This window comes from Styela clava, chromosome 15 (genome assembly GCF_964204865.1).
Source record: "Styela clava chromosome 15, kaStyClav1.hap1.2, whole genome shotgun sequence".
NCBI lineage: Eukaryota > Metazoa > Chordata > Ascidiacea > Stolidobranchia > Styelidae > Styela > Styela clava.
The window spans coordinates 14,787,980-14,810,101 of record NC_135264.1 but is presented as its reverse complement, the minus strand read 5'-3'; the positions used below and the strand labels follow the sequence as shown (position 1 = coordinate 14,810,101).

Genomic DNA, 22,122 nt, shown 5'->3' with positions numbered 1-22,122 from the left:
AATAAGTGAATAATATTTAATAAATTATTGTGTCCGAGGGTATTCCCTGTTTGTCAATAGATGTTGAATGCTGTAATTATGTTTTCAATAAGTTTACTTCCTCCTGGTAATCTCCCCAGGTACGCCTAACGATACTCCCTTTCAAGTCTCTTTGTTTCAACTTTTTTCGAGCATGGTGTTCCAGGATAACATTTAATATATTATTATTATTATTTAAGAACTACTGGGGATTTTCCCATTGGTAATTTTATTCTTGGTAAATTTACTTTTTTTACTGGTTATCAAGCATGGTTCTGATTCTATTGTTACTGGTCTACTAGTAACTGATATAAGACGAAGGACTCTCCAGAAATGTATGTAACCTTCAATATGGAGGTAACTAATGTTCGCCTACTTTCATCAAGTTGTGTAATAGGACTTGGTGGGGGATATATCCCCGAACTCATTGTAGAACTAAAATAAGAAAAATCGGAATAAAATTATGGCCTAACCCTAACCTGGTAGACATACTACGGGAGTACCAAACAAAGTAGTTATAGTGAGAGTGAAGGGCCCATCCTCTTAACATCCTAATAGTGGATTTGTGGTTAAGTCTTGGTGTCAGAGGTTTTTAGTAGGTTTCACATCTTTATATCAATACTCATCAAACATGCAGGCAGTGAAATCGTCAATGTTGAGTTATTGAGTAACATTTGAGCATTGTTCAAACTGTGTATTTCGATATCGCTAGTTTCTTGGTCATTTTCTTGAAGTCAAGTCAAGTTTATTTTTTCCAACCAGTAAATAAAAAAAACAAATAAACACAGAAAATACGAGAGAAATAAAAAATAAAATTACAGTTTTACTGGGGAAGGGAAGTCGTGTGGAACCCAAGATAGTTATCGAAAAGTGACATCCAAGGTTCAAATATCTAATTTGAAAATGTGAAATTTTAGGACAGGAATATTTTCAGTAATCTTTATATAAGTGATGTCTTTTTAGAAACACATATTGTTCCTTCCATGGGGTGGAACTGGAAATAATGGAGAAATAAACATTAAAGTTAGAAACTAACATTTATTCAGTCTAATATTGATACAATTTTTTTGAATTCATTCCTTAGAATCAGATTGTACCTGAGGACAAACACAGATTTTATTTAAAAAAATGTCAAGCAACCTGTTTATTTTGTTTTCAGCATATTTGATAAAAAATATACTAAATTACAAACTTTAGGCTTAAATTGTTATCCGATCAGATGCTCGTATCTGTAACAATGGCTGTCGCAATTGAAGAGTCAGAACCTTTTCGAAAGGTGGAAATAGTGGCAGATGGCGGCAATTATGCGCCTGATGTGCGAAAAATTCGCAAAGAAAAGATTCCTGCGATTGGCTGTATTTCTCTCAAGTCTGCAAAAAGATTTTTGCTTTTTTTTGGTTTGGCAAATCAAGCTGTCAATGACTATTTACTGAGCTTATCCAGTGCCGGTGAATTTAATCCGGAAATCCCTGATCAGGAACCACCGACTTTCTTGGACATTCAGTCCCTTACAAAACTATATACTGGGACTGGAGATTTGCTTTCTGGGAATATGATAAACACTCTTATGAGACAATCAAACGTCAAACTAAGTCCTTATGTCAATTTCATTCAAAAACAACAGCTCAGTAATTTGGAAATATTTGCTATGGCATTGTCTCTTGGCACAAGATCTAAATATCCTCAGTTAATCATTCGGCTCCAAGCACTTGGCCCCGATTTCTCTCGGAAGATCTCTGAATGGTTCCTCAGTCTGTTCAAATCAATGATGCTTAATCTCGGAGACTGTTCATCAGTTATTCTCTGTGGAATTATGACTTTTGTACGAGAGTATAAAGAGGAATCATTCAGCCAATGGAGTGGGGACGGTGCTTCCACAGTTTTATTTGTTCAAGGTAGGGTTGAAAAAGATTTTACATAATTCTTTGGAGAATTTTTTGCCTGTATAATTCTCTATTAATCTGTCATCTACGTTTTAGAATGGAAAAATTCATTTTTTTAAACATGTGTTTTCTCTATAATAGTTTGGATATTGCATTGCTTGAGTCTTTATTGTTTTGCATGCATCATAGATAGACTTTCTTCATTTTTGTGGCAATGCCTGTTCAATATACTTTTCTGGTTTCAATCGAATTTTTGATTGTGTTTTGTAATTTTTAATGAATCTATTTTACACTAGTTATTAGTAGTTATCATATCAAGAATGTGGAATCGAAGCCCAGACTTCTGCTGGCGAGGAAAACAGTTGAATTTTGAAACCTTTTAAAGTCAGAACGCAAAGTTTGAATTTTACTATTACGAGCGTAATAATGTTCACACCTAAATATTGGTAGTTAACATAACATCTGAACATCAACATTTAAACTTTGACTCGGCGGTGTAGGTCACTGTGCTGACACACCTCTGATTAACTTTCAAACACTTTCAACTTGCAAATGTTCGCAGGTTTGAATCCCATGCAAGGATATTTATGTAAGGATTGCTGGACTTTTCGTCGCCGTAGTTTGGTTAAGCTGAGGCTTTTCTCTTCGTTGGGATAAATATAAAAATCTTATCCTGACATTACAAGTCAGAACGGAATAAATTTTTTCTTAAACAAGAAAAGGTTTACTGAACCCATCTTCATAGTCAAAGTTTTTCTTCATCTCAGTGTTGTGTTCTCCACTCCAATTGACACATACTTCGATACAAACTTTTTTGTAGTCGGAATTTTATAATAATGAAAGGTAGACCATCGGTTGAAAGGCATGCGTTATAGATATAATTCTTTGACCTTTTAACCCTAAAACCAGATAGTTTTTTTTCACAGTTTGTAGTTTGTTATAGATATAGTTTTAATTCAATGTTTGATTTTCAATTTTGACAAGTCGAGGCTTCAATCACCTCGATTAACGGTAAGTCTGAGAAATTCTTCAACTGACTTTATTTTCTGCGTTATTTTTTGCAAATAATTATTAAAATGAATTTCATTGTGTTAATTTTAATTTTAATTGGTATTGCTCTGTTTTTTTGTGATATTGTTCATAGTTTTGATATGGAATTTAATAATCTGAACTAATACACGAATTGAATTTCCATGAATGCATTGATACATGGTATTATTTTGCTTTTAAAAAGTTCCTACTTAATTTCATTAGAACCTGCATGCTGCATAATACGTGGTTCGAACCTGAAATTCCCAACCCTATGCTAATATAATTAAGTCCATTGCGCTAACCACGTAGGCATCCTAATTATAAGTAATACAGCAAAGGTGTATTTTTACTACGTGAACGTTTCATAACAAAACATAACTGCGTCCACACAAAACTAGTGAGCAAGTTGGAAATATAAAAACATTTACTTCGGCATAAAAATCTGCCCTTGTTTTTTTAATTAGTAAAAAGGTTGGGTGAATTTATCTAAACCGAAGTTTAAAAAATATTCCCTATTTTTAATTTTGCTATTTACCCAAAAATAAATTTTTTAAATTAAAAATAATTGCAAGGTGAACCTGTTATTCTAAATATTCAACCTTGGACTTTTCTAATTACCTGATCTTTCATCAAATCATTACTTGGATTTTTTTTTTTTTCATAAAAATACTTTTTTACTATGAACTTTTAAATTAAAGATACAATGAAGATGATTTGCCAACAACGGGTGAAGTCGGAATTTTTTCAACATCCAAGTACACCGAGGTATCCAACGCAATTCAATTTTTTTTACAATTTATCAAGTGATCGTGGTTTAGGGTTTCAATCAAAACTGAGCAACTTATCTTGAACAACATTTTTTTATTGAAATATTTTATCTATGGTTAGCAGATGCGTTGTATCATATATATCATGTGTATGCGTTGTATCTTGATCTCGCAACATCCAGTGTTGATTTCGGTTGTTACCAGTGAACTTTAACCTTCAACCCTGTTAGCCATTCCGTAGGACTATTGTAATTTGTTATGTATTATGCTTGGTTAATGCAGCAAGCCGGATATGTAGGAATGGTTTGCAACATATCAACTTTCCTCTTTCCATGATAAATCATAAAATCGGATCATAGGTTTCAATTTCCTTGATGGATTGTTTTCGTTTTACAGTAGTTATGTCACATGTCACAATAATAGTATTGAATACATGACTAATTCTTCAGCTGTGTATAATTGATTCCTGGCCCACAAGCTTGCGCAGCATTGCATCATCATAGAGTTAAAACACTGATAAGTGATAATATATAAGATATTTGGAAATACCAAAAATTTGTTCGAATTGCTTTTCTCTAGCTCTCGTAGACAACATTTGATGGAGACAATTTGACAATTAATGACATTAGTTGTGTCATAGGTTACAATAATAGTATTCAATATTCGATTATCCACATTTCAATTATTGTGAAATTGATTCCCCGGCCCGCAAACTTGCACAATATTACATCATCATAAGTTACAACGCAACACTGATCATATAAGATATTTTGTGAATTTTAAAAAAATTTTAAAATTATTTTTTTCTTCAGCTCTTGTAGACAGCAATTGATGAATACAAGTGTGACAAGCAAAAATTTCATTGGATGTTTCACGGAACCAATTGACAGTGACGGTCGCATATATGCAGGAAACGGAGACCCACCTGGACAACATTGTTACTACATCTCCTCTGGTATGTATGTAGAATTATACCTGTAAAATGATATTTGCATATTTCCAAAGCTGATGTTTTTTGAAGGTTAATTTATACACAATTTGCCTTAAACAAGACTCTGCCTGGCTAAGGAGGTACAACATAGTTTGGAAGGTCAAGAATATTCGAGGTTTGGCATTGCCTGCCCTATTTTTAACACCTCGGGTGAAAGTGGTAGGCATTGAATTTGAACCCGTAATCTTGAATAGCAACCTGCCATTCTATCATAGTTGATCCTATCGCTTTATCCACTGGAAGGCACACCCACCCAAACAGTTCTTTAAATTCAAATCATATCAGATATTAACTGTGTGGAATAAGTAAATTATTTACTAGCGGGTCACCAATATGCAAGAGATCCTTCTGGACAAAAGAGCATTTACATCCCCCCTGGTAGGTAATATTATACCTGTGAAATGATATTTGCCATTCTATTATATTTTCAAAGTTGATGTATGGGTTTTTGCTTGAAAGGTCCAAAATATGTCCGGTTTGGCTTTGTCTACTCCATTTATTACTTACACCTTCGGTGAAGTATGTATGAATTTGAACCTGAAATTAAGAATTTCAACCTGCGACTCATATTTAATTCTATTACTTTAACCGCTTGGCCACGCCCCATCCAAAAAGTTTTTTAAATCCAAATCATATCAGATATTAACTAACTGGAATAAGTAAATTATTTACTAGTGGGTCACCAATATGCAAGAGATCCTTCTGGACAGAAAAGCATTTACTTCCCCCCTGGTAGGTAATATTATACCTGCGATAACGTGCCACTTTCTCTTGATTTTTTTGCTAGGTTTTTTGTGTGATGCGGATAGATGTTTGAATATAGTTATGTGGCCAGTCGATAAAAAATGATGGTCTCGCCCAAAATCCCTGATAAATATAAATATAGTGACAACTAATAATGGCTTTATTTTGTTTTAGGACACAACAGACTAGAACAATACAGATTATCAACTTTTAAGCATTTTCCTGTTACTTGCCCCATAAGCAAAAAATCTCTGGCAAAAGCAGGTTTTTACTTCACTGAATTTTTTGATCGTGTGAAATGTTGCGCTTGCGGAAGAACAGTAGAGCGATGGAATGATACCGATAATCCTAATGACATCAAATGGCATAAGTAAGATATCCTTACATTAATATAACAGAATTTCATTTTTGTCCATGGGAATGAAAACCTGATATTCCAACTTCTTACCTCTTATACAAGCTTAAGGCAAGGTCTTAAGCCTTTCACTAGATATGACTAGAATACTGTAAACAGGGGTGCTCCCGAAGTATTCGTACCAATATGGCGCACAACCTGAATATAATATGTGTGCCAGGTTAGGGTTGGCAGGTTGGCAGATCTCAAAATCAACTTTTAAACTTTGAGTGACCAGTATCTGTAAATAAAGAAATTCCACAGGAAAATAAACTTTTTGTAAATTCTTGGTAAGAGCCTTTGGACACGCTTACTGGAATTCCTCCTTCACAATTAATCTGGTTAATGTTTATTGCTGTTTAAATTTTTTAAGGTTGTTTTGACACAGCTATAAAAAGACAGTTATGTTCAATAATAGATATACATGGTGACTCCAAAAATACAGAGCCCAATTCATTCAAGAAAAAAAAAATAACTTTTTTGCAAATTGTTCAAATTCACTAAAACTTTTTCGTACAATCATACACAAATAAATTTTCTTAATCTTTATAGAAATTATTAAGAAATTTATGTGACCTATTTTTGTGGCAACCATCTATCTTTTATATGTATATTGTTATCAGTGTTAAAGGTAACATGGAGCTCGACTTTCAAGTTACATAATATGTATATTTAAATCATGTGGAAACTAAGCATTAGTGCACTCGAAATTCTGTTTACACGACAAGTTGCAGGGTTCGAAATTAGAAAATGCTTGACAATAATCGGTTTCAAATAAATATCCTATGTAAATGCAACATCAGGGCTCAAACTGAACTATCAATTGTTCAGAAAACAGTATGTATAGTAGAAGTATTTTTTCAACATTGATTAAATAGTGTAATATTATTACTAAATGAACTGACGCTGTTTGCACTGTGATATTATGTTTTGGTCAAATACTGTAAATACCCTTAATTGATGTAGTAATTATTATGGTCTGTATGCTGAATAAAAAATTTTCCCGATTTTCCCAGTAGATAGTAACTCTCTACATATTAGTGAATGAAGCCTTACTTAGAGTTAATGTGCAAAAACACTTCATTAGAATATTTGTTGTCTAATAAATAAGCTCATTTAATTTGAAGTGCATAAGTTGTGAAGGCTGCTGGAACTAAAAGATTCCAGCTTTGCAAATCTTGTAGTCAGTAGCCTCTTATACACAGCCTTGTTCTGAGAATCACATCAGTGTCATTTTTTGTTTGGTTTCAATGCTTGGTGGAAAATTAGGCCTTGATTTCAGACAGCTTTTCATTAGAGTTTTTTTTTCTGTTTTGTGGTCAATCAGATTTAGTATAAAACAAATAAATAAAAGCATACATACAATAAATAGGCACTGTTTTTTGGTAAAGACTGGAGGGAGTGATATAACCATATCGTTATCTAAGTCAGCTCCCCCCATAATCACTGTTAAGAATAGGCTCCACATTGAATAACATACATGCGATGGCGTTTATTGAAGTATTGTACACTTGTATTACAATTTTAATGACTGGTACTGGACTGTTTGCTTATTGTGATAAAAACATAATAATAAGGTGATGAATGATGTACACAATATGATAAATAAGATGAGGAAGTTTCAGTTCTTTTAAAACACCTCGAGCTCAATTCACTTCTAGTTTTTCATAAATGGTGACCCTAGCCTAGTGTCAGTAGTATAGTGTGTTGCTTGTGCTCAGGATAGGAGTTACATATTTATTCCGGGGGAGGGGTAAGCCCGATAAACCATATGGCACACCATGTCGTCCAGTTACCGTTCCATGTTGGGTATGGGATTAGTTATTTATTTTGTTTCGGACTTGATGGTGGAGGAAGCTGTAACCGACCAGCGGTTATGTGAACCACCCTACAGCGACGAGGAGTCCAGCAATTCTCTCACATATAACCATCCCCCGCAGAGAATTCAAGAAAGCTTGTTGCACAAGCGATGCTTGATGCTTTGTGGAAAATAAGACATTGATTTTCTTTTTCTTTGAAAGACCTTTTCTATAGAGCTGTGCACGAATAAATTAGATTCATTGATCAACTGGTAAATAATCATTTTGTCGTTCTAGGCAAAGAATTTCGCTTTGTATTTGCTGTAGTATTACTGATAAGCACACATAACTGACCTGCCAATAACTCTAGTTTAGGATTATTGAACAAATACAATACATTGAACAAATAGTTTTATTTGAAGCGAGGGCGGCATAAAGAGGTTTAAAATAGGTGAATGGAGGAATTCATTCAAGGCTGAGAACGTCTCGACTAAGTTAGCAAAAATTAACAGGGTGTTCATAACGTCCTTTTACAATTTTAATTTTGTTATGAAGTCAGTTCTCAATATATCTTGACCAGGTTTGTTGTTTTTTAATCAGTGTTTGGGTATTTTTCTTCATTTAATACATCTGTGAGAGAGATTTTATGGACAACCTATTATACTATAAATAATTACTGCTAATAGCTTTTGTGGGAAACCCCCAAAAATGATACACCAGTTCCTGTCTGGACTTGTTTACTCCATGCATTGAGCTGTTGACTCATTAGTGATTCATTTTTGAATCTGGATTTTTTAATAAATATTTCCTAGAAATCATTTTATATTCATTTGGTTTAAATTTGGTTTCACTGACATGTTAACTTTATAGTTCATTCATGGCCCCTCGTCTATTGCAGTTGAAATATTGTATTGCTGTGTCTTTTTTCTCTCGGTTGATTCATTTTTTATGTTTTTTTGTACACTATTTCATGCACAAGGAAAATAAAATATCAGAATCTAAAATGCAGAAAAGATAAGGTAAGCAGTGATTTGATTGATTATCTATTTTTTATATTAAATGGAGGTCTTTTGGTCCTAATGAGAGACTTAGGTTAAATTTCAAATGAAATTAGTCTGAAATAAATAATCCTAAAATCAAGAATTTAAATTACAGAGTTATTCGAATTGAATATAATAGTTGATTTGTTTGCAGACCTTACTGAACACATTTTTAAAATTTCTTTGTCCATAATATATTTCAACTAAGAACATGCCTTGTTACTGTGCAGCAGGAATCTTGAATTGCATAGTATAAGACAAGTTTGATGTCTAATAAATACCCTGACCAATTTTATATGGTTAAATTATATCGTCGGCCCCGAAATGGATAAATTCCAGTTTTCCAGAATTTGGAATTAGCAGCTGCCTGTACAGAGCCATGTTTAGATGAGGAAATAGAGCATATTCAGGGAAATTCCAAACTTTTCTGCTGTCCAGGGCGGAATAATATTTTTGTGGAATATTAGACCTTAATTTGGCACAACTTTTTCATTGAAAGGTATTTCATTTATTTTAAGCTGTAATTGAATAGCCTTGTAAATCAGTGACTAAGCTAACTTTAATGCATTTAGCATTAGAGCATATTATATTAGAACAGTAGTTCTCATACTTTTCGAGCCGGGCCCCCTTTTTAGAATTTGTCAAGTCTCACGCCTCATCTTAAAAATAACTAGCTAACAATGAGCTACAAATAAGAGATAGTAAGGCGAAAGTATGTTTTGTTCAAAAAACACATTGAAAATATGGGGATGGAATGTATATAGGAAAGGCAAGATCAAATCTAACAAATATTTTTATTTTTAATTAGCTTTACGACCCGCTCAAAAAATTGTCTACATCCCACAAATTGAGAACCCATGTTTTAGAGGATTAGAATATATAATGAATGAGTTATTACTTTCCACCTTACTTGTAGTTCTAGGGGAATACCCTGAAATGATACACTGCTTTCTATCTGGATTTTATATATTAAGCTGGTGACTTATCATTTCTTTTTGAATATGGATTATATTTTATATTGAGTCATGTTCATTCAATGAATTTGTTATTTATTCTTAGAGTTTTCAGAAATTAAATAAAGGCCCTTTTTAGGTCATACTGGGAGACTCAAATTGCCCAATATAATATTTTTCCAAATAAAGGTTTTTTAAATTATTCCCAAAGCGAGAGCATAAAACCTTGATCCTAAATGAATCTAACTTGGTTATAATATTCGGTTTTTAATGAACATACAGGCAGTTGATTAAAATGACTAAATATACTTCTTTTGTATTTTATTTGATTTTGGAATGCTGCTGTAATATACTCAAAATTTGTCTTGTCAACAGAGAACATCCCCAATTTAATGTGTATTTAAACAGTCTGCAGGTAATTAAACATTGTAAATAGGTTTTGCCATGTTTAACAGTTATTGCAAGGTGAATACGGTAAGCAAATTTTTAGTCTGACTGTCGGATGTCTACCTAATAAGTAATTTTCTAATGAGAATACTTGACAGTATTTTTATAATTGAGAATATATAATATTATTAATAATGTAGAAAATTAAATCTTTGAATATTTGAATTCATTTTGCACATTCCAGCCATTTGTAAGTGTATGCTGTTCCAAATCGAGAGAAAAATATTTCGAAATAGATATTTTCCCCACATTTTCTCACCAAGCTAAAGTTTCATACTTTAAAAACTTCATTTAATTTAAAGGGTCTGTGTGTGCCCTTTCCTTTTTGTACCTTTTGTGTGTTGTTGTTGGGTGTTACATGAGGTGGCATGTCTAAAGAGGGTGAGTCTTCAGTATAAAGTCGGTGCAATAGTGAGTTAAGTGCCACTGGCTGTTAGCCAATTACTAGTTCGAAGTTTTCATTTAGAGCAGGGGTGTGCAACCTTCAATACAGGAGGGACAGATAGAAATAACTGGGTGAAACTGCCGGCTGCACCTTTATTTGGCATAGACTATCTAGTAGTTGCAAGCAATAAATTTTGGTTATTGATCTTTTGACATGCGTTGTGTCCACAAGCTAGCTTTTAAAGCATTGTAAAGTCATAAATATAGATATAATGAATTCTCAGGTATAGGCTTCGCAACTCAAAATAGCAAAAGGGTTGAGATTACTTGCACGTACCGAATTATATTGAAAACTCGTTTCGCGGGCCACACATCATTCAAAATTGACACTTTTCGGCGAGCACACAATTTTTCTTGAGGTTGTACACCCCTGATATTCAGATTAGTCAGATGTCAAGATTTGATAAATGGTGACCCCAGTCTAAGTGTTAGTAGTATAGTGTGTCTTTTGTGCTTAGCTCGATCCACAAGCGTCATCTAATTTTAATTTGTTCAAACATTATCAGGGTTAGCACTCCAACAATGAGACAACCATGGGACATTTATTTCACAGAATAAGTAAGAGCTATTTGACCTCAATTAACATTAATCTTAATTAGTTATCAGAGATCTTTCTTTCTGAATCGCAATAACAAATTTTACTTGAAAAAAGTAATTTAAGTTTAATTCGCATAAATCTTGTTTCGAACAGTCAATTTGGGTGTTTGAACTAATTCTTGATCTTCACTAATCACAAATCTGACTCTTGATATTTTATTTATCTTCGTTTGAACCCACTGTATTTTTATTAAAAACGCTCAACATATAAAAAGCGAAAAGGCAATTTGAATGCTTATCGTTTAATGCATATCCAACCTTTTCTTAATAGATACAGTCTTCCCTTGTCTTTTCCAGTCAGATCTCCTTTCCCCTCCCTCCCTGCGTAACAATTCCTTCTCCTTTCTTCAAATCAATCTCCTGAGCTAGTGTTACAAGAAACTCGTACTTGGGCTTTTGAACAGTTTGAACAGCTTTAATGTGTCCATAAATGTTTATTACAATAATGCTAAATTAATAATAATATTAATAGTAATTTTGCATGAAACCCCAGGGACACTCTGTGCTATGCTTGTTTTCTGACCAGGGTTATGGAGTCCATTCAAACCTGACTCTTTCTTTGTTAAGGAAACTTGAGTACTTCAATCTTCAAGTGCTGGACATAGTCTGGTAAAATATGGAATCTAGATCTGTAGTTTTTGGACTTTCTGATATTTGTCGCTTTTTTAAGACTCACAACACTTGCTCCCCATGTTCTTTTTTGAAAATTGCTAGTTTGATTTAGCATCTTCACTGAGGCCAATTTTGAAAAGCACAAATGTCCAAATTATACAATTTTGTTTCAATAATCTCCTAATCTAGAAAACAGCAATTTTTAAATGTATATATCTTAAATCTAATTCCTGATTATACTTAATTTCGAATTTAGTTTTATTTGTTTTGAACATCTTTAAATTATATGATCTTTCTTCCAAATTTTTGTTATATCATCATAGTTGAAATTGAAGTCAATTTCACAATTTTGATGGTTTGTTAATAAATAAAATCTAGATGGTTCACGTATGGCCCGAGCACTTGTTGTACTAACAGTACAGTCGCATTGTTATGTCATGGTTATATGCATCGCTGCAAGTGGCAGGCAGGACTCCACTTTATGCAAGTTAATGGTTCACCTTGAAAGGAATGAAACCCATTTTTATGGCTTGGATGCCAACAGCTTTTTAGAGTCAAAAACGTTCATTCGGTTTTAATCAATCTTAAAAGAGCTTTTTTTTCATTTTGTAACTGCCTGTTTGATTTATCACCACTTTGGTGATATGTAAGATAGTATTCATTAATTATCAATTCACGAATTATTATTCAATTATATTTCACCAATTATACAATTGAAACACATGCATCTAAAACGAATCACTATTTTATTATTTCCATACCCAATATGATAAGATAGATAAGATAAGATAATGAAATGAGGTCAGGAGAGGCCAGCATATGATTAAGCTGTACAGTACTTCCATTTTTTTCTCTCACAGAAATAAAAATACTATCGTTTCTATTCTGGATTTTTTTCGCTTATTAAACATGGTAAATGGTGACTAAACATTATTTTCGGTGTTCTCAAAAATCATTTCTATTAGCCTGGCATTAATGCATTTCAGCCTTTCTCGATATCACTGCATGATATCAGCTTTGGTTCTTCCATTCTCTGGTAAAATAGTGTATTCAACTGTTACTCGTAATTTTGTTAGGTATTATTTTTCATTCTCTACGATTAAACCAAAAAAGCAAAAATTTCTAAAATCAAGATTATTAACACTAACCTGAGTGAATTTTAACACATTCATCTTATTTACTTCTATTTTTCAGGCCAGATTGTTCGTTTGCTCATGGACAAGAATGTGGCAACATACCAATTCAGAGTTTATTTAGGACGTCGGAGCAATCAAAGACACTGGCAAAGGTACCTTCACAGGTAAATAGGCTACATTCACAAGTAATCACAAAAAGAACTGTCTTTGTGGTCACAAGATTCCGCAGCAGCATTTTGAGGAATAGAAATGTATAATAACCTTGGATAAAAAATTTCCTGAAAAATATATAATCATGTACACGTCTCACTCAATTTTCACTAACTTCCCTTGCGGCGGCCTAGCGGTGAAAGCGTTAGATCTAACTGTATTGCTATTGCAGACCATACAGATCATGCTCCCTACCCCACAACCCAGCGCTTCAGGAGTATGTGTACTAATGGGGGTAACTAATTTTGTTCGCCTGCTTTATATCAAGTTGTGTAAAATGACTGAAACCTATAGGAAGGGGGTATATTCAATTGGCTAACACAGACAGTTCCCGAACTCGTGATAGAACTAAAATGAGGAAAATCGGAATGATATTATGGCCTAATCCTAAACTGGTACACACTACGGGTTTAAAAAATTAGATAGGCAATGCTGAGCCAAAAGTTTTGCTCCCCCCAATTGAAAAATGGAACTATTTAAATGTAGTGAGATATCAGTACCCCTCCCCCTGTATATTCCTGACTACATCCCCGATTACAGCTTTAGCTCCACAGGTTACAGAATTAGTTTACAAGCTCTGTTACCAGAACTTATTTTACAAAACTCTTTTTTTCATCCAGGAGAAAGTTCTTCAGCAAAGAGACGCCACTGGAGAAGTTGTACGGACCGTTAGATACCCTGCAGATTTACCAGAGAGAATTAGACAGACTGGTAGGTAGTGAAAAAATGTTAGCCCAGCTGTTGGAATAACTGTTGTAAAGAAACTGTGTGTTATTCATAATTTTTAGTATTGAATTTTGACTCTCTGCGGTCTAGCATCCAAGTCTATCATTTGTAACTGGCCCACGCAAAGAAGTAATTGCCTACCCCACCCCACCCTAATCGCCTTGTTCAGAGCAAAATGAGTGAATGAGTGTATATAAAATTTCTACCGTTTAGTCTTGATCTCATGTTAGGTAAATTTATCAGCATCTGTGATTACATTTTTCAGGGGGTACATTTGAAATTGGACCTAATAATGCAATGAAAATACAAGCTGGACCAGGGCGACAAAATACTGGAAATGTTGGCGGACTTGCAGCCCAAGCACCATCACCAAGAAGATGGAGAATGGCAAATGTTATTTCATCTGATCACAGAAGATTTTTAACTAATTTACATTTGAACAGAGAACTGGACAGGTGAAATTTTTAAATTATAAAACATTTTGGCATTTTCAGACATGTTTTCTGTCTTTCCACTCTTTTTTTTCATTTTCATTGGTCTTTGTTTGTCCACATCTCTCGGTCAAAGCATGAGAAAGAGAACTCCTTCGAAATCCTGGTATCATTGTCATGCTATGAATTCCTCATCATTGTCATGCTAATTTATCAAATAATTGTTGAAACTGCAAATAAATATTCGATGGCATGGGGTACTTATATCAGGTATTTCTTTTTAGACTTGCTACATTTGCTCGATGGCCTGTTGGGCGCCCCAATGTGTCACCGGCAGCTCTTGCAAGAACAGGATTCTTCTATCTTGGTGACATGGACAGAACTCAATGCTTCTCTTGCGGAGGTGTTTTGAGGAATTGGACTCTTGAAGATGATGCAATGGTAAGTCTTCTTACTCAGAATAATGCTGTAGAGCAGTGGTTCTCAACCATGGCTATGCAGCACCTCAGGAGTCCGCTGGTAGATTCCGAGGGTTTCGCAAGAGCTAATAAAACTTTCGGAGATCCACTTGTGATGCAATAATTCAGTCAATGAGGAAATGAAAACAACTTGCGAAATGAAAAGAAAATGTTTTCAGAGACTTGCATCACCTCAATGCAACCAATTTTTACTGCTCGCGACATACACTTTGGGAAGAGCTGTGATAAGTAATAGGTGAGGAGTATTTGGCTTCACGCCTCCCCTTTTATTGAGAAGCCCTGTGTCTTACTCGTAAGGGTGTCAGAAGAATTGTATAAACTTGAAATAAAAAAAAAGCAATGTAATAAAATGAGGAAGTCTGAATTTGGTCGGACAAAACGTTACAGAAATACATTGGTGTTAGTGTGCAACTGTACTCTTTAGTTGGATATTATAAACCTAATAGGTATTTGATTATAAGCAAATGAGGGCTTCTCAGAGTCTCTGGAATGTTTGATTTTATTTTGCCTAAAGTTATGATATCAATTACCAGAATGAAACTTTTGACAGAGCTCTGGCTCCCGTGAATCAAATTGGTTATTACAGCAATAGTTTTCGAAGCAGTGAAGCTTCAATAAAAGGGGAGGCGTGAAGCCAAATACTCCTCACTTATTACTCATCACAGCTAAAGCGTATGTCACAGGCGGTAAAAATTGGTTGCATCAGGGCAATACAAGTCTGTAAAAAATATTCTTTTTATTTCATAAGTTGTTTTCATTTCGTCATTGACTGAATTATTGCATCATAAGTGGATCTGCGGATGTTTTATTAGCCCCTGACATTATAGTAAATTATCGGCTTCAAGTAGGCTTGTAGTTGAAGGAAAGAATGCCAAATGGCTATTTTAATGATAAAGGTTGCCGACTTTTCTTCTAGATATTATTTATCAGTTGTGTGATATCAAACTCTTTCTCTTTATTTATGGATCCTTGTTGCCATCTTGTGAGTTGTGAATTGCCAATTTCTCCTCACATCAGTTACCATGGACCACAATCTGACACCAGGGATTTTCCCTTTTAATTTACCATTATCTAGATTCTAGAAACAAATAAATTTGACCATGTGAGTTGGTCCTCACAAATCTATATAAACTATAAATTATCCACTTGTTGACAACATTTTGAGGAAAGTTGTTTTTCTGAAAGTAGTCTTGAGTATAGAAGCTGAATTATAACAGGATAAGGACTGATTGTACCTAGTATTTGTATACAGATATACCTGTAATATACAATGCAATTGATGGAAACCCTTATTGCTATTGCAAAAAGGTTACTTAGTATAGTACATGCTAGTCAGAAGAGGTTTTCCCTAACTCATTGCTTAATCTGATAGTATTAAGTTGGATTATTTCAAGCCTTGCATTAGCTTTCTTGGGGTTGCATCTCATTCACAAAGGTGGAAAGAATGCCGATGGTTCTTTCAATGCTAAAGATTGCTGACTCGTGGTATAGAGTTACTACTTATAAATAGACATGATTGGACAGACATTCTTCCATTACTTACTACCACGTTGGGATTGTGGGCACTAGATACTTATCTGTTATTCAAACCTGAGCAAATTTGTAGATCAGGGTTCTCAAACACGGAACCGCTTCGTAGCGACAGTAATATTTTTTAAGGGCAACAAGCAAAGGCTTCGACTTATTACCTTTCAGGGGCTTTCACTAATATTAAGTGTTTTTTGTATTTTGTATTTGAGTATTCACATTTTGTTCTTTTTTATACAGGCAGAACATCGTTCACATTTCTCTAATTGCAAAATGGTTCTCGGAACCGAACAACGTAATTACAAAGTAAATGAGTTTCCCGACCCACCTGCAGATCGTGCGATAGATTATCCATGCATATTCCCATTCAATCCACACATGAGAAATGAGGTTGCAAGACAAGAAACTTTTGATCGTCGATGGCCGGTGGGAAGGACAGCTGCAACTTCTGCAGAAATATCAGAAGCTGGATTCTTCTTTCTTGGTAATATTTTATAATCTGTGTAATATAGCTGTGTATATAGCTCTCAACATTTAGTAGTTGCGTGTAACTCTTCTATCAAATCTTTATAAACTGTGATGCCAACTTAGTTAGAGGTCTAGTGTTTTTTCAATTTTTTCGTGACCCTCCGCAACTATAATAGAGTAAAATTTAATAAACTGACTTTATTATAAAACTGATAATAAATTATATCTTCAATCTTTAATGAGGACAATATGCTAGCATATTCTCGCACAAAAGATCAAATCTTGTCTTCATTTGGTGATGTGGGTCTCGGTACTTGTTACGAATCTTTGAATGTGATTGATATTTTTTCTTACCATGAGTTCGAGTCGAAAAAGATTTGATCGGGATCCACATTGAGCTTTTTTGCAACACATCGGTGATCGGATCAAAATTAATTAAACTCAATGACAATTTATTGTAATTTGGAGTTATTATTAACCATATTTTGCTATCAAATTATTATATAGAGTAAAATTATTATATTATGAAATTTCAGGAACTTAGTAAATTTTACCATCTATCACAAACCTCTTTAATTTTTATTACAGGAGAACGTGACCGTGTTAAATGTTGGTACTGCAATGGTGGTCTCCAAAATTGGGAATATGACGACATACCATGGATCGAACATGCAAAATGGTTTCCAACGTGTCAGTTTTTATTGCAAGTAAAAGGACAACATTTTGTCTATCGCTATTTCACAATGAACCCTCATCTTGCACGACCGATCATTGCAAAACAAGATGGAGCGACCGTTGACCCCGGCAACGCTGGAGGCGGATCGAATCAAGGAAATGTTGATATTCCACCTAGTGGTTCAGTAGACAGGCAATCTGAACCAACACCAAAGATTATTGATCCACAGGTACTGATGTGGATAAAAAAAATTCTAAAATATTTTGGCTTCCTTCTTGCACAGTGGTTCCCAAATAGTACCCGCATGGCCAATTTCGCCTGTAATGATTTAATATGGCCCACCAAACAGTATAACTTTATGTTTTTATTTTTTTGCATTCTGGATACCACCTTGCCAATGCTCACGACTTCTTCCGCTTCTAGATTTGGGCACCAGTCAATCGACTTTGAGAATCGTTCTTCTAGAATGCGCTAAATTGGCATTCAGAGATCCCTCAGTAGTAAAAGATTTTTACGACAGAGTAAATTCATGAACAAAGTTAGAATACAAACCCTTTCTCTCTCTTTATTATTTATCATCCCCAAATAATCGGGTTTTCTATATTCAGGTTGAAATAAGAAAACGTAAAGAAAGAGTGAAAACTACAATGGAGAAATCAGATCTTGTGAAAAATATCTTACTGATGGGATTTGATAAACAAATCGTAAGTTCATTTTTATGTTTTTTTTAGATTTTATGAAGTTTTTATCCTCCAGATCTGAATGGATATCAGTGGAAAATTCGGGTGATTTAAAATTTCATATTTTACTCGAGAAGTTCAAAATTGTGACTCCAACTACAGAGAGAAAATGTCAAACTCTGGCGCCACAGTCTGGTGATGAAATCCAGAATGAAAGATTCTCTATCTACAAAATTGTTTTTTCAAGTATTTCAGTTAAATTTGGGAACATTGGGAACGTAAATTTTTGCAGGAAAATCCAAGAATATTTGTGTATCTATATATTGTTATTTTCAAACAAGTCGGCCAAACGGCTATGAGGTGAAAAGTCTGTAAAGTCGGTGCTATAATAAATCTTGAAAAACCAGTTTGGCTTAGATTTTTTTGTCTCAATCCTTGTTCTGAGCAAATAAACAACAACAAAATTTAAAATGTTTTCTGTAATTCCAGGTTGCAGCTCTACTTGAAGAAAAAATCGAGAGCGGAAACGTTGCAAATCCTGATGATATTTATGATTCTATGTCGAGCTTACTTGATGATGTCATGAAGAAAGAACAAGAAATCAAAGAAGAGGAGCGCCAGATGCAGGCTGCTGCCCAGATAGCAGTAAGAACTGTTAGCAAATAGTCTTTTGAATATATACGATATTTAATGTCGCAATTGCTAAGCAAAACTGAACAATTCTAGGAACTATCGAACAAGACGGAAAAAGAGAGAATGTGTAAAATCTGTTTCAGCAATCCTGCTGATATGGTGTTCATGCCATGTGGACACATGCGCTGTTGCATGGAGTGTACACAAGCAATCAGACAATGCCCGGTCTGTCATAAAAATATTGAAAAAGCGATCGAATCTCAGGTACATTGCTTTGTTTCAATTATCCTAATTTAAGATGGTTAATTATATAGATAAATATAGAGATGGTTAATTGCTCTTAATGACATCACTGACTAACTAATACCATACTCAACATAGACTGGCAACTGGTCGAGAGGCTGTGGTACGCACTATGATAAAGCTGTCTTATTAGTTTTCTCTCCCCCTGGAATTGATATAAAAATCCTATTCTATATAGTTGTATATTTTTATTGTATGATATTGAAAATTTTTTTTTCATTTTTTCGATAAAATACACAAAAAGTAAAGTTTGCAAGTAGATAGAAATAGGGATACCTTTGGTATAAAAAAAGAGTATTCAAAAATATATTTCATATTTTCCCCAGCTTGAAAACCATATGATTAAGTAGTTAGACACATATTATGTTAAGACACATATTTTGTTCAAGTTGTGCTGCACATACTTTGAGAGCACCGATTCATCAGTATTTCTTTACTCAGATAAAATGAAAAATATCGATAGATACCTAATTAAATTTGCTCATTCCCACTCAGTCACAGGAAACAACGATTACTGAACCTACTATGGTACTCGAAGAAAAGCCCCAGTCACAAAATTATGCACCAGCACCATCTGGTGATGGAAACGAGGAAAATTCACCACCAGAAGATGATGAAGACAGTCCGGATGAAGAAGAAATCGCCGCAGCGCCGGAGGCTTTTGTCCCACCAGACGAACCACGTATGTCTAATTTGTATTTGACTTTGTGTAATTTGTCTTGGCACTAGGTGTATTACGCTAAGCTTCATTAATATACGTTTGTCATCACACCTTTGATTACCCTGCTTGGGTTTGCAGGTTTGAACCTAAAGAGATATTGAGTTGATCAAGACAAATAAACAAGGCTTGACTATGCCCCAGTTCTTTGTTAAAACTTCCTATTTTTTTAAATTCGGAATCAGACTCTAAATTTTTCTCAGGAGGGTTTTTGATTGCCTCACAGTTTGAAGTCTTTCTTCCTTTTTACAGTCTAACGCTAATTCATTCATCAATTCTTATTTTATTTTAGGTGGTTGTGATCAGCGTGATAATGTAAGAAATCCAGAGCCTCCAGATAGTGATGTAATTCCTCCTGGAGAAAACTTCCAACAACCCCCCTCGGGTATGTTCGAAATTTTTCATTTACATTTTATAACAGTGTGTATACGAGATGAAATTTCATGTTTTTCATTTGATATGATACAGCTTTAGAAAGGAAATCCTGCATGTTAGAATTTGATTAATTTTTGTTTGCCTCAAACCTGATTTTCATATAGCTTAAGAGTCGTAACCAAACTTGATGGCATTGTCAGCAGCGCTACAGAAGTATGTACACCAAGATGGCGCACAACCAGATAACCATAACCTGGTACACATACTATGTTCAGGTTGTGTGCCATCTTGGTGCCCATACTTTGGGAGCACCTTGTCAGTAACCACAAATAATCGATCTTTTTCATTTTATAGATCCGGATCCTATTCCGTATGAAGCAAGACTTGCATCCTTACTATACAATCTTCATTTTCGAAATAATCTCACACCAACCCCACATGAATTTGCTCGAGCTGGCTTTTATGGCGAAGGAAATCAAATTACTTGTGCTGGGTAAGTTCAATCTTCTTACTTTAATGCAGCGTTCCCCAACCTTATTTTGGTTGCAGACTATTTGCTCACCAGCGTAAATCTTTGTGGACTCAAGGTTCGTTAATTGTAACCGAACTCTATTTGAAAAAGCAATAAAACTAAACACAACAGATTTTTAAGGAAGTCAGTTTAGTTTGACGTGTCTCGCGAACCTGAGCCACTATTGACATCTCCCAGAAAGAAATACTTCTTTTTATTCAAACGCGCGAGAAACACCAATTACCGTATATCCTCGCATATGAGCCCAGTTCAAAACTCAAGAAAAAGTTGCTAAACTAAGGGGTCAGCTTATACGCGCATACCTTGAAGTAGCCCCCGACAATAAAAAGATTAGTGACTTACATGAACTATACCACTGCATGCCGTATTGAGGACTCATTTAAATGCTCCGCGGACTCATTTGAGACCACGGACTCAGGTTGGGAAACACTGCTTTAGTGAGACAAATAATACATACCGCATAATACATACCGTGGCTTAAAATTTTGAGCCCTTGAAATCCTGAGTTCCAGACTTAAATTAAAAATTGAGTTAAAATTCTGAATATAAAGAAATTAATGCCTGAAAAAGCGATTATTTTTTGTTATATTTATATTATTACTCGGCATAGTTCTCCTTGAACTCGTAATATAACCCTAAACTGGTACACGCATTATGAGAGTACCAAATTTTGAGCAGTTTTGACTTTTTCCTTCCTTCCTTTTAATAGGCTGGCACTTTCAGACTCTTTCAGTTCAAGTTCAAATTCGGCTGGGAAAAGAATATATTTTTGTCATAAAAAATTGTTTGCCTCAAGAACTTTTTTTTTTATTTCATTTTGTTTGTCTTCAATTTATTTAAACCTTTTTTGTAGATTTGGTTTACAGCACCTGTTAGATCATCTCGTGAACAGACCTTCAAGAAACATCGTCTTGCATCGGGACGACTGTCCATTTTATAACAGAAGAAGACCTTGTGGCTATTGCACACCTACTGGCATTGGGCAACACTCTTTAGATGAGTGTGTCCAGTGCGGACAACAACCAGAAATAGTATGTATCTATGTCTCTTCGTTTTGCTTCCTTTTAGCTACTGGTCCAGGTCCATGATTATAATTAATAAGTTGAATGGTGGATAGGATTATTATATTAAGGAAGAGTAAAGCTGGTAAAATGACCATATGACGAGCCCATATAGGGTAATCAGAGGTGCAACAGAAAAAAATATCATGTTGCTTAGCACAATGTGCCACCTGTCGCGGCGGATAGTTAAAATCTAATTGGGTTTGATATAGTCTCTTCATAATATAGGCATGTATAAAAATCACAATCCTCACTTAAGGTTTACCCCTATTAAAGAGCATATCATTTGTTTTCCACGGCAAGCCTAGAAATCCTCTCCAACCTTTTGGGTATGAATCTTGATATATAGCAAGATAATTTGGGTAAATTACTAGTGACATTATCAGTTATGTGACTATATATATGCTCAGTTGAGTGTTTTAAGTAACTCCCGACTCTGAGCCAGC

General features: G+C 34.5%; 1 protein-coding gene across 3 annotated transcripts in view; it reads left to right on the top strand.

Annotated features, from left to right (window-relative positions):
- The first annotated feature begins 559 nt into the window (after positions 1 to 559).
- LOC120334150 (E3 ubiquitin-protein ligase XIAP-like) overlaps positions 560 to 22,122 on the top strand; it is a 29,620-nt gene continuing 8,057 nt past the window's right edge. Inside the window, exons 1-17 of one of the 3 annotated variants that reach the window (XM_078109611.1) lie at positions 560 to 1,913; positions 3,632 to 3,698; positions 4,513 to 4,655; positions 5,610 to 5,805; positions 12,916 to 13,009; positions 13,688 to 13,778; positions 14,059 to 14,248; positions 14,509 to 14,665; positions 16,471 to 16,714; positions 17,287 to 17,603; positions 17,983 to 18,078; positions 18,544 to 18,699; positions 18,781 to 18,951; positions 19,486 to 19,672; positions 20,001 to 20,093; positions 20,438 to 20,576; positions 21,469 to 21,646. In XM_078109611.1, the coding sequence (XP_077965737.1) occupies positions 1,238 to 1,913; positions 3,632 to 3,698; positions 4,513 to 4,655; positions 5,610 to 5,805; positions 12,916 to 13,009; positions 13,688 to 13,778; positions 14,059 to 14,248; positions 14,509 to 14,665; positions 16,471 to 16,714; positions 17,287 to 17,603; positions 17,983 to 18,078; positions 18,544 to 18,699; positions 18,781 to 18,951; positions 19,486 to 19,672; positions 20,001 to 20,093; positions 20,438 to 20,576; positions 21,469 to 21,646 (3,195 nt within the window). In that variant the 5' untranslated portion in view covers positions 560 to 1,237. Of the gene's footprint in view, positions 2,913 to 3,631; positions 3,699 to 4,512; positions 4,656 to 5,609; positions 5,806 to 12,915; positions 13,022 to 13,687; positions 13,779 to 14,058; positions 14,249 to 14,508; positions 14,666 to 16,470; positions 16,715 to 17,286; positions 17,604 to 17,982; positions 18,079 to 18,543; positions 18,700 to 18,780; positions 18,952 to 19,485; positions 19,673 to 20,000; positions 20,094 to 20,437; positions 20,577 to 21,468; positions 21,647 to 22,122 lie in introns of all 3 variants that reach the window. The other 2 variants (XM_078109610.1, XM_078109612.1) reach the window with 2 other exon arrangements.